General features: G+C 38.3%; 1 protein-coding gene across 1 annotated transcript; it reads right to left on the bottom strand.

The window, feature by feature from the left end:
* Nucleotides 1–1,787: 1,787 nt before the first annotated feature.
* On the bottom strand, nucleotides 1,788–9,782 carry LOC133444621 (YY1-associated factor 2-like). The gene is made up of 4 exons (XM_061722485.1): nucleotides 9,646–9,782; nucleotides 9,224–9,349; nucleotides 3,566–3,718; nucleotides 1,788–3,466 (listed from the first exon to the last, which is right to left on the bottom strand). The coding sequence occupies exons 1-4, from the start codon at nucleotides 9,669–9,671 to the stop codon at nucleotides 3,226–3,228; spliced, it is 546 nt and encodes a 181-aa protein (XP_061578469.1). The 5' UTR covers nucleotides 9,672–9,782; the 3' UTR covers nucleotides 1,788–3,225.
* Nucleotides 9,783–18,142: the final 8,360 nt, after the last annotated feature.

Consider the following 18,142-nt stretch of genomic DNA (forward strand, 5'->3'; position numbering starts at 1 on the left):
GGGACAGAACAGTAGGATATGAACTCAGGGGAACATTTATGTTAAGGAAAACAAAGGCAAGAACCAACGCTAAACAACGATGCATCTCAGTGACAGGAGTTAATTTGTGGAACAGCTTAAATACAGAAATGAAAATATGTAGCACGTTATTACAATTCAAAAGCACCTATAAATACAAAATGATTAATAAATATAAAACAAAGGGATAATACACATAGGCATGTACCTATGGACATGTGTATGTATGTATGTATGTGTGTGTGTGTGTATGTATGTATGTATGTATGTATGTATGTATGTATGTATGTATGTATGTATGTATGTATGTATGTATGTATGTATGTATGTATGTATGTATGTATGTATGTGTATGTACTATTGTATTATTGTGTTATAGCTTATACAAATACTGTATGGAATGATATTCATTAATTACATTGCACTAGTTTATAAAAGCTAATATTTTTTTGTGAAAAGGGTAGGCGTCATAAGCGTAGGCTTCAGTCTACACCTTTTGGTCCTTGGTTTTTAGCTAAAATTGTATATATATATATATATATATATATATATATATATATATATATATATATATATATACATACCAAAAATTAGATATATTTTTAGTATAACACTGAATTACCGAATTACACCTGTACTTTGGGTTTGTGGGAATTGAAAGGATCAATAAACTAAACTAAACTAAAACAGTGTTGAAGATGCCAGAGCACTGTGCCGCGTATTCCTGTCCAACTTGGCAAACAATTGCGACTAGGGATGAAAATAATAAATAAATAAAAAATAAATAAATAAAATCAAAAATCGAAAAATAAGGCTACACAACAAACTCACCTCTCTTGACCTGCAGAGAGGGAGAATGAGAAAGAAACTCTGCAAAACCCCAAAAAACAAACACCCATATAAAGATAAAAAGATAGAAATCAAAATCAAAATCAAAAGTGCAGTGCCATAAATAGAATTTATGAATAGAAAATAAATAAATATTATGAAATATTGTTATTGCACAGTCCGGTTTGTTGTTGGTCAGACTGGCTGACTGACACCCACAGTCCCTCTGTTCTTCAGTTCTTCTTGGCCCTCCTCATCCCCAGTGAGGAGTTGAACAGTTTGATGGCATGGAGGTCCCCATTGGGGGACAAAGGAGTTCCTCAGTCTGTTGGCCCTGCACTTGGGGAGGAGCAGCCTCTCACTGAACCAGCTTCTCCGGCTGCTGATGACAGTGTGGAGGTTCGATTAAAGAATGGAGAACTAATAATGCCTTTCGAGAAAAATAGGTCCAGCATTAAGGGAAGTTCAGACATCTTTTTCATTCACTTCAGTTTATATGTAGTCAACTCACAACAAAATTAATCTCAAGGTACTTTTACCATTTCATAGTCCAATTTAATTATAAAACAGTTATCCACCAATAAAAATCTAATTTGATGTAATCCATTTATAATAAAATTCACTTTGATCTATTGCCAATTCATAAAATGAACCGAACAGTGACCCCCAACAGATTACATCAAATCTTCATTTCAACTCTGTTGAGATTGCAGCCTTTATGGTCAGAGATATCCTATCAGAGGATATGATGATTATATGATGTATGTATGTAGATAGATCCATCCTGTGGGACTTCCAGATCAACAAACTGGTCACGGCTAATACACCAGCCATTGAAGTTGACAATATCCCACAGAAAGCAGTAGTGGCATATTTAGCAATCCTCATAGCAATATGGGACACAGAAAAGATGTGGAAGGTAAAGACAACAGTGGTCCATAGAAGTTGTGGCACTAGGATCTATGAGCTTCAAGGGGGGAAGTGTTTACAGAGGAGGGACAAAGTTACACTATATATACACGATATACTTTATGATAAATTCTTGAAGGAAACATCACTTTAAAAATACTTTATTATGAAAATAGCATAGAACCACAAGTGTAATTCTAAACACTCCTGACATATTCACTGAAAAACTTCAAATAATGCCCCCCTCTCCCCCAGTACACCATACTGATTTTTATCAAAATGTACTTAAAACAGAGAGAGCTGGCAGAGACTGCAGATGATCGCTGTGACCCTAAAACAGGAATAAGCATGTATAGATGATGGATAAGTGCCATGGCCTTTATATAGATGATGGATAAGTGCCATGGCCTTTATATGACCACTTTCCCGTTGTGCTTTGGCATACTACAAACTAATGGCAACTGCCAGGCCAATATGCAGTATATACTGTATCCACCATTCCACACGCAATACGTCTTATAGTATTGCAGTTGCAAAAACAGCCAAGCTTGTATTTTGCCAGGGCCACTGAAGCAGTCTAAGTGTAACTTTAGATTTTAAAAAGTATTATTCATATTTATTATTCATCCTCGGAAACATTTGTTGTTGTGGAGTAACACAATTTTGACAGAATGAATCAAACATTAGCAAGCCCCCCCCTTTCTTTTCTTTAAAACAGTAATTACATGGGAAGTGGTCTCCGGTTCAATTATCCTACTTAACCCTACTTGAAGGGCAATCCAATAGAGGATACATTAAGTACCTTTGTCATGTAACATAATGATGTAAAATAAAGGATATATAGATGCAAATGTCATTTAAAATATGTACATATGGTTAAAAAAAACATATCAAAGTATCTACAGCTTATTTTATTTATCACAATTGTACAATATAAACCATTCTATAGATTAAATCATGCTAAACTCTACCAAGTGAAGGCAAAGCTTGCTGAGTAAAACTGTTCAATATTTGTACTCAAATATTAGACAGTAAAACAGTTATTGCATCCAATGGCACAAATTGAAGGATGGAAAAAGTTCAGTAACCAACAGTGTTATAATGGCAAAACAGAAATAATGCTCAAAACGTTTATGTAAACAAAAGGATGCCATTAAGTGCAAATAATAACAATAATGTAAAAATAAACTACAATTCTGAGATGGCATCTTGACATTTCTTCTATAATCCATTTTTGTGTAGCGATGACAGCTTGAACGTGATGCTGCTTTATTGCAAAAGTGTTCAAGAGCAAGTTTACCAACGAATAGTGCATCCAGACTTCTAAATTAATATTGAAAGGCAGTAAAAAAAAAACTGCAACCCTAAATAGAAGTAAAAGCTGTCACACTGGCATGTTGAAGTTAAATCTCTGGTTGAGGCTGTTGGGAGTGCAGAAGGATGGGTTGTGCGGAGCTGGGAGTGGAAGGATTAGTGAGTCTCTCCATTAACTGATGAGCCTTCTCCGCGGGGGGACGAGCTTCTGGAGACGCCTCGTTCAGTGTTATCCGAGCTTGATCCGCTTTGACTGTGCTGCTCTGTGGCAGCAGCACCTGTTGAAGTGGACGTGGGTTTGGCTTTTTCCTTAAAGTCTGTGATAATAACAGTCAAGTCTCCAACTGTGACCTCCAGATGCTGAGCGCTGCTTCGGTCTATGTTTTTTAACCTGGGCCTGAAGAGGAAACGGACACAAACAGAGTCTCAATACTGACAGTATAAGGGGAAAAAAAATACACCTTTGTATTTATTAGTTTTATTTTAAATTCATCACCTCGTTTTTTTATAGCTCTTCTTTTTCAGTGCTGGTTCTTTGTCACTTCTGTCTTTCTCTGATTTTTCTTTCTTATCTTTTTTGATTTGTGTTGGTGATGCAAACTGTTGATTTACTTGCTGTGAAACCAGTTGGGAAACGGGCCGCGGTTTTCTGAGGAGAGAGAAATAAAAAAACAGTTATTGTCCATCTAGTTACATTCAGAACACCAAAAGTGATTGTATTTTAATTCATCTCTGTATCCTTGTAAGCTTTAAGCTAAAGTATAATGAATGTAATATTATGTAACTTCACAGATAACTCCTAAACAACTGATACGACTCAGCAGCTTTGTCCCGGTTCATGGAGTGCATCCTTTGACGGCTTGTATTTGAAGGCAGATTTTCGTCACAGCGGCTGTGCCATTTCAAATACTCCTCTACATGTGGTCTACATGTGCGTACTTCTTTTATCGGGCCAGGAATGCTGCCTCGGCTGGATCATTTGTGGCACACCGAGATTAATCGCACAGCTGGTGATCAGCTGAAATTTGGTTGTAATAGTGGTTGTTTGGATCGTCTGTTACCCTGAGATAAATATAATGACTCCATTTCCTTTGATTATAAAACTATAACATAAACAAAAAAATATCTGCATTTTGAGACACATGGGAAACTACCTCTTTCCATGCTTTTCAAATTGTCAACAGTTCCCCATGAGTTATTTGAAAAATGGAGCTCCTGAAGAGAGACGAGCTAAGGTCGACATATATCTTTGGGTGTCACATCATTTTATTCTATTCCAATTCTTGAAGTAATTCCAAATCAGTTCCCTGAAAAAGAGTACTAATTTTAATATCGATTCAAGTTCACTAAACAGAAAGTAGATATACGTTTGATACCTCACTGACATGTAAATATATTGTAATTCATAGTTATTGAATTTCAAAATGTTGCTAAACATAAAGAGGAAAATTCAAAATTAGGCTTGGGGCCAATACGGGTTCTTTGATCCCCAGTGAAATCACACGTGAAGCTTAATGAGAAATATAGTGATTTAGATCCATTTAAATCATTTACAAACAAAGCTCCTTTCCTTACAATGTGATAAATGCACGCATTTACTGAAGAAACATTTGATTATGCTCCGATATCGTCAAATACAATATCTGAAATGTAGGCCAACCATACACGCGTAGCATACGCTTATCAAAGTGTGTGAAACAGTAACAGCAACAAATCCTGCGTATTTGATGAGTCATGCTACGTTTCCTTTCCCCCAGAAGGCTGAACAATCCAAAGTGCATCAAATTGCTTGCCGTTTAGAAAAACAGAACTGGTTCTGGCTGAACTTCTTGTTCTTCTTCTGAATAGACTATTTAGTCTGGTAAATTGTCGTAGCAACTAATTGCAACCTTCCACAATGACTTTACAAGAGATTTCAAGGTTACAGACCAATATCCACAGTCTAAACATTAAATTATGAAGAGCCTCGTTTGAGCTGAGCCACGCTCCTGTGATGTCAGTGTTTAGATGTAAGATGGAAATCAAAGTAATACGAGTGTTTCTTACAACAGAATCAAACATGTTTAATTTCACTGCAAGTCTTAAGATAGTCTCGTGCGAACTCTAGTTCTACTTTGCGTCAGCAAGAAATTACGAGCGTTGTTGTCCTTTTGATTTACGAAGGAGCATGGTTGTAGTTGTATAATAGTGACCCAGCGAAATCCCTAATCTGTGATTTAAGATTGGGTCCTCAACTTTAAACATGAGTCTTTATAATTATACTAAAAAAATATATTTTTGTATTTAATATATAGTTGGCATTACTTTTATTGTGGTACTTCCAATCGACTAAGTTCCTCCAAACTTTATATTTTTTGTAAAAATGGAAACACGGTTAACTCCGTCATCTTCAGATCTGCTGCATTTGTACTGCTCTAACTTTTTTTGTTTATTTGGATACCATTAAACTTTAATTCCGAGAGTTTATGTCATGCTTTTCCTCTAAAAGTTGTGCTCCTGCACAGCACAAGACGTTCCTGCCTTATCTCTCTACATTAGCGTGTAAAAATTGACATTATTCATGCTTGGGCCTTGCATGCCTAGTCCTGTTTGGCTCATGAACAAAAGGTGCATTCATAACCAACCGACTTGACGGTCCAGAAGAACTGCCTGTGATGCAACATACAGAGCATGAAATGACTACAGTTAAGTCAAATCACAGTTTATTAGCATTAATGGACTAAAAACTGTGGTTAATCCCTAGGAAATATCTACTGTAACCGTTTTAGAGAAATTCCATTCTTGTTCTCGTTTCAGTCTGTTTTACAGACTGGACTTTTTTCTGGGAGGATCTGAAAACATTTCTTCTTGGTAGTAATAATAAAGTCACTTGAATATCTTATAGCTTTTTTGAGTCACATACATAGTACAAAAAGAGCAGATGAAATCAGTTACATCCCCTCAGGGAAAGACAATAACATAGAACCTAAATTCTGGGAATAAAGAGGTATCACACACCATGTGCGTCAGTGATGCCTCCAGCCAATCAGTGCTGAGTTGTGTCATTGCAATGTGGTCCCCAGCTACTTCAGCTGGCGAAGAGCAACTGCAGATCCGGACTTGTCCTGGCTGCAGCCGCTCTGCTTCTGAGAGGTTTAAATGTCATGTGACATGGCCACATGCTGCAGCACAATTGAAAGTCAGACAAGACTTCTGACCAGCATGCATTGCTTCAAGAGACTTTTGTGCGACAAGCAGGTCAGCAGCAGTGCGCGGTGCCAACTCAAGTCTAAGACACTAACAATCAGCAGCTTCTTCACGCTCCACTTTCGATCAGTCAGAGCAGGCTTTGGCTGTCAGAGGCCCTTAAAGAGAGGGGAGCTTAAACACAGGTTTCAGGCAGAGCTTGAAGAACCATGCTGGAGAAATTGACTGTCTGACAAAAAGCCATTTCTGAAATTTAAATAAGCATATATGCATTATTTAATGCTCGCAATAAGATGATAATTAGCAAAAAGTCGTCCACTTTTAAGAACACAACAGAGGAAAATGTTCAGACTACATGCCTACATGAAAATGTGTTGTTTTTTTTTCTTCTGAGTAAAATGTCGACAAAAATACAAGCGTGCATGTCAGGCATGTTTCTGACAGGACAGACTTCCAGTGAAGTTTAAACACAACAACCTTTAAGGAGTGGACTGACTGCAGGGCTGTGATAACAGTGAACCACCCAATGATAAACCTTCACCTTTTTCTACTTCTTTTACTGTGTAATTAAGATTACCATCAAACAGTTTTCTCAGCATGACTACGTGAAAAAGCACAGCTAAGAATAGTTCCCCAGCACCTTTCTGAAACATTCTGTGACTGCACCCAGACCAGGTTGTTGTACCCAAGAACATAAACTTATCACTTTCAACATGACATAAAACTGAACTACTGCAGCCACATTCACATGCAGACGAGCACATTAGTGGTGGTTTCATCTGATTATGGTGATTTAATTTATTATGTAAAGGGTTAATCTGGAGCTGAACCTCCTGTTCTTTAATCTTATGATCACCGTCTGGCCATAAAAACGAGAACAACAAACATATATATTACCTTTATCTTTGATTATGTCACACTTCCGTCTGCTTTATATTTTCCAGCACATGCCAACAATTCTCAGTGGGGTTAAGGTCAGGACTGTGATGGCCAACCCATGTGTGAAAATGATGCGGCTGCTCTCTGATAAACTCTTTCAGTGTGTTCCTGAAGAATCTTTGCTTCCTCATCTTGGACTATGTCCATGCCAAGACGGACGAAAAGGAGCCATTGATGGTAAAAGTTAACCAATCCTTACGTGCTGGTGGTCAGAAGACCTGATTTTGTGGGTATAAGATAATTGCTGAACCGAGACCTGAAAAACCGACGCAGCCCCACATCGTTTTATTGCCCCCACAACCTTCTACAGTAATGAGTACATCCCTTCACTCACCCCTCTTTACCTTAAAGGTTGGGGTAGGAGATGTTGGAAAAATCCAGTAGGAGTCAGTAAGATTTTAAAAAAGCACAATTAAAAAGTACAATCTCATTGCTTCGGACCAGCTTCTGAAGCCACCGTCTGTTCACTGAAGAAAACAGACTTTTATATGGAAGTGTTGGCTAGGCCAGATTACCCATATACTGAACCGAGAGAGCGCTCAGGGACACCAGCCAATGAGGGGGCACCAAATCAAATGACTAACTGGACCATATGTCATATTTTGTTATTTTCTGTATATATATATATTTGCTGGAAGAAGAGTAAACGGGTACAACAGTAACCTAAGATAAAAAAAATACATGAAAATAATAATAAAATAAAAATAATTGCGTTTGAGTGATTAATGTGCTGTTCCCTACCTTCACATCAGCTCATTCAGTAGGCCTGTTTGATTGTTTAGTCATATGCTGTAATAGTTTAGCATGTAGTCCTCAGACGGGCCATATATGATGGAAATGACGATAGTTAACATGTGGTGTTACATTGGCATGTGAGTTGCATTCTGATTGGAGCATCAGTGTCGTATGGCGTTTGTAGACTCATGTCTAATCTGTGGTGTTACTCTTAGTTGGTTGCTTGTCTTACATTTATTTGTAGTATGAGTGTTGAGCATGTACTTCAGCAATACGTTCATGTAAATCTATGGTCTTTATAACCATAGTCAATTTCCCTTTTTTACCATAAAATGTGGGAGGAGGGGGGCACTTCAAGTGTGGTCACCCTGGGGAACCACACTGAGTTAATGCAGGTCTGTGTGTTGGTGATGCAAACTGCTGTGAAAGTATGAATAATTTAAAGGGGACTTATTATGGCATCTAATACCTATTTTAAACAGGCCTTGAATGTCTTAAAAACAAGCTTTTGATTGTTTTTGCTAAATAAATTAGAAATTCAGCCTCTGAGCCATGTCTTTATCTTCCCATTCTCTAACCTCATTATCTATGCGGGATTCTGAGTGGGCGGGAGGCTATGATAATGAGGCTCTGTGCTGATTGGCTGCCTGAATGACGCGATACACCGCTACGAAAAACTGGCGGAAGCTCCGGCCGGCGGAGTTAGTTGTGGGCGTGGTTTCACGCATCGGAGGTCAACCTATGTAAATCGCACCCGTCGTTACGTAACGACGGGAGCAGAATCTGAACGGCTCGTAGAAGCCACATCAGACTGGATGGATCATCCGGGCGGCTGTACCTGCAGAATTTGGTTGCTTTCCTCCTTCTCTGAGTTGGCAGGCTGAGGGGAGACCACTTTATATATGTTAAAGCAAGAAAAAACGTGTTTTTCATAATAGGTCCCCTTTAACATGTGGTGTTACATTGGCATGTGAGTTGCATTCTGATTGGAGCATCAGTGTAGTATGACGTTTGTAGACTCATGTCTAATCTGTGGTGTTACTCTTAGTTGGTTGCTTGTCTTACATTTATTTGTAGTATGAGTGATGCAAACTGCTGTGAAAGTATAATTGATTTAATGGTGCATCTCACTTGATTTTTGCCTGAAGCCCAGAGAGACATCAACAGGGAAGTGACTCGTGCCTTGGTGACTGAATGACAGCTCTCTTTTTCTTTTTTTCCCCCCCAATCAGACTGATTAATCCATTCACTTTACGCCATCTGTTGTTTAAAAAGGGGTTAAGTTTGCACTTACCGGGTTGACGTCCCCTTCCTGACATCACACATCATGCACTTGAACGCCTCGGCGCTGTTCCTGAACGTGCACACGCTGCAGTCCCAGCAGCCGTCGTCCGCCAGCGGCTTGTGCTGCCGCTTCGGCCTGCAGACGAGCACAACACAACACAGCTGCAACTTTACGCTCAAAAATCACATTTCCATTAACTACCTGATCGAAGTCCCGTGTGCATTCGGGGAATAAATGACCAGTGCGGGGGTGGTTTTCTATACAGATGGAGTGAGTGGAGAGCAGAGCAGCTTCCCTGTATGATTACACCATCAGCCCCGCCGCCATGAACACCAACACTAACACACAGCTTCATCCATTCACCGGGCTCTTTCTGTTCACAAGTGGCCCCCCTTCGGGAGCGAATTCAAACACACCAGCGAGAGTTTTACCTCGTGGGACTCTTTTTATCTCCCATTTTGCGAAAAAATGAAGTCAAATGAGTTGAGAAGAAGCAATTTTACAAGTAAAAAAAAAAAAAAAAACACGCGCATTGAGCAGCTTCTCAGCTGTCGTGGAAACTCCTGTCGGAGGATCACGACGGTCACGTGACCGCGCTCCAGCCAATCAGGGCGAGCGTCACCACAACAGCTACAAACCGTGACAGCAGTGATGAAGGGCTCTTTGTAAAGTTCACGGGGTTGGAAAGTGCTTAAATTCATACTAACAAAATTGTAACTTGAATGATAATAAGTGTAATAACAAAGTGATTAATGCTGCCTGGAAATCAATAGTATTTTATGATTATAACCGAGGATTTAAACCTCAAGAGAATGAGAAAATAACTGTGTCTATGTTGATAAAAGCTCATTCTAAATATAGTAGATGGCCCATTTCCCCAAAGATTAAGGACACTCACTTTAAGATATTGTATAAAGTGTACCCGATTGCAGAATTCCTTAAAAAAAGATTAAAGTTCAAAGTATGCAATGTGCTTTCTGTAATGTAGCAGATGAAACTTTAGAACATATGTTTTTCCTGCGTCCTGTGTCCAGAAACCTCTGGTTATAATTAAGAAAGGGGTTACTACTTAGAATAGAGGACATACCAGTATTATATCTCTCATATTTTTTTCTATTTAGATAACTTGAAGTCGAATGTATCTGATATAATAAATATACTGTCGTTATTATCATGGGTAAATATCATATTCATTGTAGTAAATGGAGGAATAGCAAACCCTCCTTTGATTGGTTTTTAAATGATTTTAAATTATTCTTCTTATCCCTAAGAAAAAAAGACTCCAACAAAATGGCTAAAAAGATTTGTGACAATATATCTTGTTTTCTGCTTTTTTGATGGATTCCTCAGTCCTTGCTCCTCTTTGGCACCTCTTGGCACTTTTGTTTGCCTGATTTTAAATACTGTGATACTTTTATAGTTTGCACTTTATAAAAACCCCGGTTTGTCTTTTATTTCAATATATAGTTAATGTTTTTTTTCTATATAGCTCTATATTTGACAGCATCTCATATTATGTCTACTAAATATACTATCATCCTTACGAGAAGATGTTTAATTACTGTTTTATGTTGTTTTATTGTGTTCAATAAAGAGGAAAAAAAAGGGTTGGAAAGTGCACAAAGGCAAGTTAGATGCCGAAATTCATTTTTAAGAACTGTATATAAAATATTTTGTCCATGACAAACTCAAGACAAACCTGGTAACTTATTTAATCATTCCTGAGCTCAATTTTGCAAGGCAAGTTTATTTGTATAGCACAAATCAACACAAGGTAATTCAAAGTGCTTTACATCAACATTAAAAGCAGCAAAACACAATTAAACAGTTAATAACAAATAAAATGAAATGAAGCGATAAGAAAAGACGTAATCAAAACCAGTCATCAAAAACAGATCAGATATCATACTGTTGTCAGAACAGTGACTTTCCAATGATGTGAAAATGTCATCAAATATAAACCTTTACATGTTTGATCATTGTTGATCATTCAAATTATTAATTAGAGTTACAATTAATGTTTACATCAATATAATATGCTATACTTGATATAATCTATTCAATTGATACTTGCCCAGTTTCCTGGTGTTTAAGGACTCTGTCTTGTAAAACTGTAAAATGTAAATTAGGCCCATATACAAGAAAGGATCAAATAAAGTACCAAAGTATTGATTTTAACTGGTTTCACATTTAGATGTTTCAATACATCTATGTTGGCGCACAATTTTCTTATTTATATTGATACACTAAAAATAGGAAAGTTTCAAAGCTTTTTGAAGGTCCAGTGTGAGTTTCTGTGTAGGAGACTATATATCCATTATATTATCACACACTTAGTCCCATTATAGGGCCGTAAGGTCTGATGGAGCCTTTCCCAGCTCTCTTTGGGCATAAGGCAGGAATACACCCTGGACATATCACCAGTCCATTGCAGGGCAACCTATAGATAAAACAGCCACACACACTCACTCCTATGGGCAGTCACCAATTACTTGTTTTTAGACTGTAGCAGGAAGTGGGAGTACCGAGATAAAGCCCACACAAGCATGGGAAAAACATGGAAACGCCACACAAAGAGGCCCTGGCAAGGAGTTGAACCAGAAACCTTCTTGCTATGAAACAACAGTGTTGACCACCCAACACCAACAATCTAACTTTAATATTTTCTCAAAATAAAAAGCACACTGATGTTGTCTGTGTTATATTTCTCTTTTCACAGGACTGCATTTCCTTTCTGCTGCTCCTGTGGCTCCAGTAAAAAAAATCAAAAACAGTCATCGAAAACACATCAGATATTATTTAGTCTTGACAGAACAGTGATTTTCCAATGTTGTGAAAATGTCATCAAATATAAACCTTTACATGTTTACATTGATCATTCAAATTATTAATAAGAATTACAATAAATGTTTACTTTAATATGCTATACTTGATATTCTCGATTGATACTTTATCAGTGGCTGTTGCTGCACTGTTTGTATATATTAAATAACAACTACAGTACTGTTACAATTTAGTGTTGATAACAATAGTTCGCAAACAGTGGTCAAAGGCTAGTCTGATGTTTGGAAAGGTTCGTTGTCTGATTTTTGCAACTGGAACGACATTCCTCATTCCGATTTCCAGACTTCCAAGGCAAGGCAAGTTTATTTGTATAGCACAATTCAACACAAGGTAATTCAAAGTGCTTTACATCAACATTAAAAGCAGCAAGACACAATTAAACAGTAAATAACAAATAAAATGATAAGAAAAGAGTAAATAATAGAAAACAAAAGAAAAAGTGAAATAATAAAAAGCACAAGTTGTTAAAAAGTAGGGGCAGTAGAGTACAGCAGTTAATTTAAGAGTACGCTTCAGTAAACAGTAATGTTTTTAGGCCTGATTTAAAGGAGCTGACAGTTGGAGCAGACCTCAGGTCTACAGGGAATTTGTTCCACCGGTGAGGAGCAGAATAACTGAACGCTGCCTCACCTTGCTTGGTTCTGGTTCTTGGGACACACAACAAACCAGATCCAGATGAACCTCAGGGGTCTGGGAGCTTCATAGGGAACTAACAGATCCAGCATGTATTTTGGTCCAAGACCATTCAGGTCTTTTTAGACCAGCAGTAAGATTTTGGCTCACTGGAAGCCAGTGTAGTGATTTCATGACCATTGTGGTCCAGTTTCCTGGTGTTTATAAGCACGTTCCGGCAGCAGCGTTCTGGATCAGCTGCAGCTGCCTGATTGATTTCTTGTTAAGGCCTGTAAAGATGCCATTCCAATAATCCAACCTACAGAAAATGAATGCATGAACAAGTTTTTCCATGTCTTGTTTAGACAGAAACTCCTTATTTTTAGCAATGTTTTTAAGGTGGTGATAGGATTTTCCAATTTCCTATCCTTATAATTAATCCTTATTAATCCTTAAAATTATTATTATATTATTATTATTTTTATGTCACCGCACTTTCTATTTTTATTTTTATTTTTACCTCTTACCTTTATTTTTTGTCTTTATTTTCTTACCTTTTTATCTTTATATGGGTGTTGTGTGTGTGAGATGGAGATGTCAATTTCCCAGAGGGAACCTCCCAAAGGGATTAATAAAGTCATCTGAATCTGAATCTGAATCAAGGAAAATTTAAAGCACCATCTTGCGATAGCTGTTATTTAGACCTTATTTTAGTTATAACTATTTTTCTCGCAAAAGCGTAATATTTATTTCACGAGAACAGCAGGATTGACTGGTTGCTGTAGTACTTCGTAAGCGCCAGAGGGGGGCAGTAGTGAGGCTTCTGGGATGCGACAGACTTCGGTCAAACACGCGACGAACAAGAAGGAAAAGCAACAGCATGAGAGGAAGTGAGTGCTGCTGTGCACCTGGTGGAAGTGGGAGCAGGTGACAGCGGTGGTTGAAGCGGTTTGGCATCCAGTTGACGGTTGTACTAAAGTTATATGTTATTTTGTGTGAGAGTTGAATAAAGACTATAGTATATTGTTTAGTAGTAGGAATTAGGGGTGAAGGGGTGCCGACCGACGGCCTGTAAGGTCCGGAACGGTACCCTTTCTTCCTTTTTTTTTTTTTTTTTTTTTTTTTTTTTTTTTTTTTTTTTTTTTTTTTTTTTTTTTCTTCTGATAGGGAGAATGTCTAAGAATAAAGCAGGGAATGATAGTGATAGGTATAGTAATTTAGAAGGAGGTATGAGGCAGGATAAAGCAGGGAAAGCGGCAGGTGGAAAGAAAGGTATGGAAAGGCAGGATCAGGGAAGAAAGGACAAGAAGAGGTTTAGACAGGCTAAGAGCGATTCTGATTCAGAGAAGGAATCAGAGCTGATGTTAAGTGAGGAGGAAGGAGTTGTGGAATCTGAGACTGAGAATAATGAAGGACAAAAACGGTTTAATGTGGTGGTTCGATTTGCAGGTGAGGGAGGAGTGGCAAAAATGAATCCGTTGCAGTTGACTAGAGAACTTAAAAAGAAATGTGGGGATATCAAATTTGCTAGGGTTTTAAACGATGGCAATCTGTTTATAGGATGTTCAGATGAGATTCAGGTGGCTGTTGTCAAACAATTCACTACGGTCGGTGAAAAAAAGGTTGTGAAAGTTGTGCAGGTTGGAGAACAAAAATCCAAAAATACCAAAGGAGTCATTACTGGTGTGGCAGTAGACATGGGTGAGGAGGAGTTGAAGGAGAACTTGAATGCTCGTGGCATAGAAATAGTAAATGTGCACAGGATGACTAAAGGTACAGAAAAGGTAACAAGTGAAACGGTACTGGTAGAGTTTAAGGGTGAAGTAATTCCAGACAGAGTCTATTTAGGATTCGTGTGTTTTTATGTGAGAGCCTATATACCGAAACCGATGAGATGTTTCAAGTGTCAAAAATTTGGCCATATTGCTAAATATTGTAAAGAAAAAAGAAGGTGTGCAAGATGTACAGGGGACCATGAATATGGAGAATGTGGAGAAGAAACAAAACCAAAGTGCTGTAGCTGTGGGGGTGAACATAGTGTTACCTTTGGGAAATGTCCAACAATGAGGAAAGAAGTAGAGATTCAGAAAGTAAAAGTGTTGGAAAAGGTAACTTATGCACAAGCCCTGAAGAAGGTTGAGAAGAGAGATGAACCACAAAGACTGGTGGGGGTGGGAGATGGAGGTGGAGAACCAAGAGAGCAGAGGAGAGAGCAGTATCACAAAGACAAAGTCTGGGTGGATAAGAAACAATTGGTGGTGTTCATTACTGCAGCAATAAATTCTACAAGAATATCTACGTCGAGAACGACAAATATACAGATTATAGCAAAGGCAGCGATAGATCACTTGGGAATGAATGATTTGAATTGGGAGGAGATCCAAAGTGAAATTAATAGACAGAGCAGTAGCCAGGACCAAGCAAGGGATCATCTAAATCACGATGAAAATACTTCAGTGGAATGCTAGAAGTTTGGTGGCTAATGGACAAGAGTTCAAACATTATTTAAGAGAGATGGATGAAAAGCCAGATGTAATATGTATCCAAGAAACTTTTTTGAAACCAGTATTAGATTTTGTTATTTATGGATATGTGGTAATAAGAAGAGACAGGGCTGAAGGTGAAGGCACGGGTGGAGGCGGTGCAGTGTTTATTAGACAAGATTTGTCATACAGAATATTAGAAATAGGAGTAGAACAGGAATATATTGTGTTGGAAGTATGGGAGATGGAGCAGAATATGGTAATAGTGAATTACTATAACCCATGCAAAACGTTGGAGTTGGAAAGATTACTTAGGATTAAAGGTATTGACAGGAATAATATTATTTGGTGTGCTGATTTTAATGCTCATAATACACTGTGGGGAGGAACACATACAGACATAAATGGCAGAGTCATAGAAGAGTTAATGGAGGAGATGGATCTTGTATGTTTGAATGATGGGAGGGGGACACGAGTCGATGTAAGAACAGGTAATGAGTCGGCATTAGATCTAACATTGGTGTCAGTACGATACGCAGGAATTAGTAAGTGGGTGATGACAGGAAAAACTTTAGGTAGTGACCATTATGTGATAATGTGTACAATAGGAGGAAGAGCAGAAGTGAATGCTGGAAATGGGTTACAGAAGTGGGTGTATAGTAAAGCGAAGTGGGATATATTTAAATCAGTAAGTGAAAAATTAATGGAATCTGTTGACTTGAATGGGGACATAGATACTATTAACAGTAATGTGACTGAAGCAATTATGTCTGCAGCAAGTCAAGCAATTCCAAAGAGTAAAAACAGGAGGAATAGGAAACTCGTCCCATGGTGGACAGAAGAGTGCTCAAAAGCGGTAAAAGCCCGGAACAAAGCATTTAAAAAAGTTAAAAGAGAGCATAATTATCACAGTCTGATAGAATATCAGAGGGCACAAGCAAAGGTAAGGAAGGTAATCAAACGAGCAAAGAGAGCAAGCTGGAGACACTTTTGTAGTGACATAGGGAGAACAACCCCGGTAGGAGAAGTTTGGGGGATGATAAGAAAGATGGGAGGAGACAGAAGGGAGTGGGAATATCCAGTTATCACCTCAGAAGAACAAACGGCAACAACTGATAAAGATAAAGCAGAGTTATTAGCTGAAGCTTTTGCAAAAGTACACAGTGTGGGAAACTTAACAGAGGAAGGGAGAACGAGAAGAGAAATGAACTTGAGTTATTATCCAGGAATATTAGATATGAGGGAAGATGGAGGGGGGAGTATGGATGACTGTCTTACAATGGCTGAGCTTGTGAGAGCGGTTAATAAAGCAAAACCTTCAGCTCCAGGTGGAGATCAGGTCAGCTATGTAATGTTGAAAAACCTTGGACCAAATGGGATGGCTAAAATGTTACATTTGTATAACAGAGTGTGGAAGGAAGGGAAGCTGCCAAGCGTGTGGAAGGAAGCAGTGGTAATTCCAATTAGGAAGCCTGGGAAAGATCCTTGTAAACCATCAAGCTACAGGCCGATTGCATTAACTTCCAATATGTGCAAGATTATGGAAAGAATGATTACAGAAAGATTAACTTACTACCTTGAGAAGAGAGGTTTGCTGACGAGCTGTCAAAGTGGTTTTAGAAAAGGTAGGAGTACTATGGATGCAGTAGTAAGACTTGAAAATGAGATTAGAAGGGCACAAGCAAATAAAGAATCAGTAGTGGTAGTCTTTTTTGATATTGAAAAAGCCTACGATATGATGTGGAGAGAAGGTTTGATGATCAAATTACATGGGATGGGAGTTGGAGGGAGAACCTTTAACTGGATAAAGAATTTTTTATTTGACAGGAAATTACAGGTCCGAATAGGATGTGAGATGTCGAACAAATATATGGTTGGGAATGGGACTCCGCAAGGGAGTGTTATTAGTCCTCTACTGTTCATAATCATGATAAATGATGTTTTTTCAAATTTTCCATCAGATATTGGTACTTCACTTTTTGCTGATGATGGGGCACTCTGGAAAAGAGGAAGGAATTTGGAGTATATAGTGAGTAAAGTTCAATCAGCAATTGATGGGGTAACAGAGTGGGGGTTGGATTGGGGATGTCGATTTTCTGTGGAAAAAACTCAGTCAGTTATTTTCACCAGGAAAAGAAGGGTGGAAGAGAAGCTATATATGTATGGAAAAGAGCTGGAAAGAGTTGGATCATTTAAATATTTGGGAGTGATATTTGACTCTAAATTGACGTGGGTAGACCACATAAAGAAAGTAGAGGACAAATGTAAAAAAGTAATAAATGTCTTGAGGTGTTTGACAGGAAGGGAATGGGGGGCAAGTTGTGCTTCGTTAAAGACAATCTATGTAGCTATGATAAGATCAGTTATTGACTATGGTTGCATTGTTTATGGATCAGCAGCAGCGTCCCTTTTAAAAAAGGTGGATATAATTCAAGCGAAGGCACTACGGATATGCAGTGGGGCTTTTAGAACAACTCCAGTATGTGCACTACAAGTAGAACTGGAAGAAATGCCATTAGCATTAAGAAGAAAACAGTTGATGAGCAATTATTGGGCATCGTTACAGGGACATGGTGAGTCTCACCCTACAAAAAGAGTTTTAAAGGAGTGCTGGGAGTTTGGAAAAAGTAAGAAAGATAACTTTGGTAGGGTGGGGAATGACATTGCTAAAGAGCTTGGTGTTGGGGAGATGAAGTTAAGTCCAACTGTGGTATATCCATTAATGCCCCCATGGAGGATGATATGGCCATATGTAGACTGGCATTTGTTGGAATTAAAGGGAAAGAGACAAGGGATTGATCTGGCAAATGCAGCAACTCAGTATTTAAATACAGAGTACAGTGATTTTATTGAAATGTATACGGATGGAGCTAAACAACCGGAGACTGGAGTGACTGGTTTTGGAGTAGTTGTTCCTTCAAAGAGCATAGAAATGAATAGAAGAACTTCAGACCATTTAGCAGTCTACACAGTAGAGATGCTGGGTGTG

Source organism: Cololabis saira, chromosome 5 (assembly GCF_033807715.1).
Source record: "Cololabis saira isolate AMF1-May2022 chromosome 5, fColSai1.1, whole genome shotgun sequence".
Classification (NCBI taxonomy): Eukaryota; Metazoa; Chordata; class Actinopteri; order Beloniformes; family Belonidae; genus Cololabis; species Cololabis saira.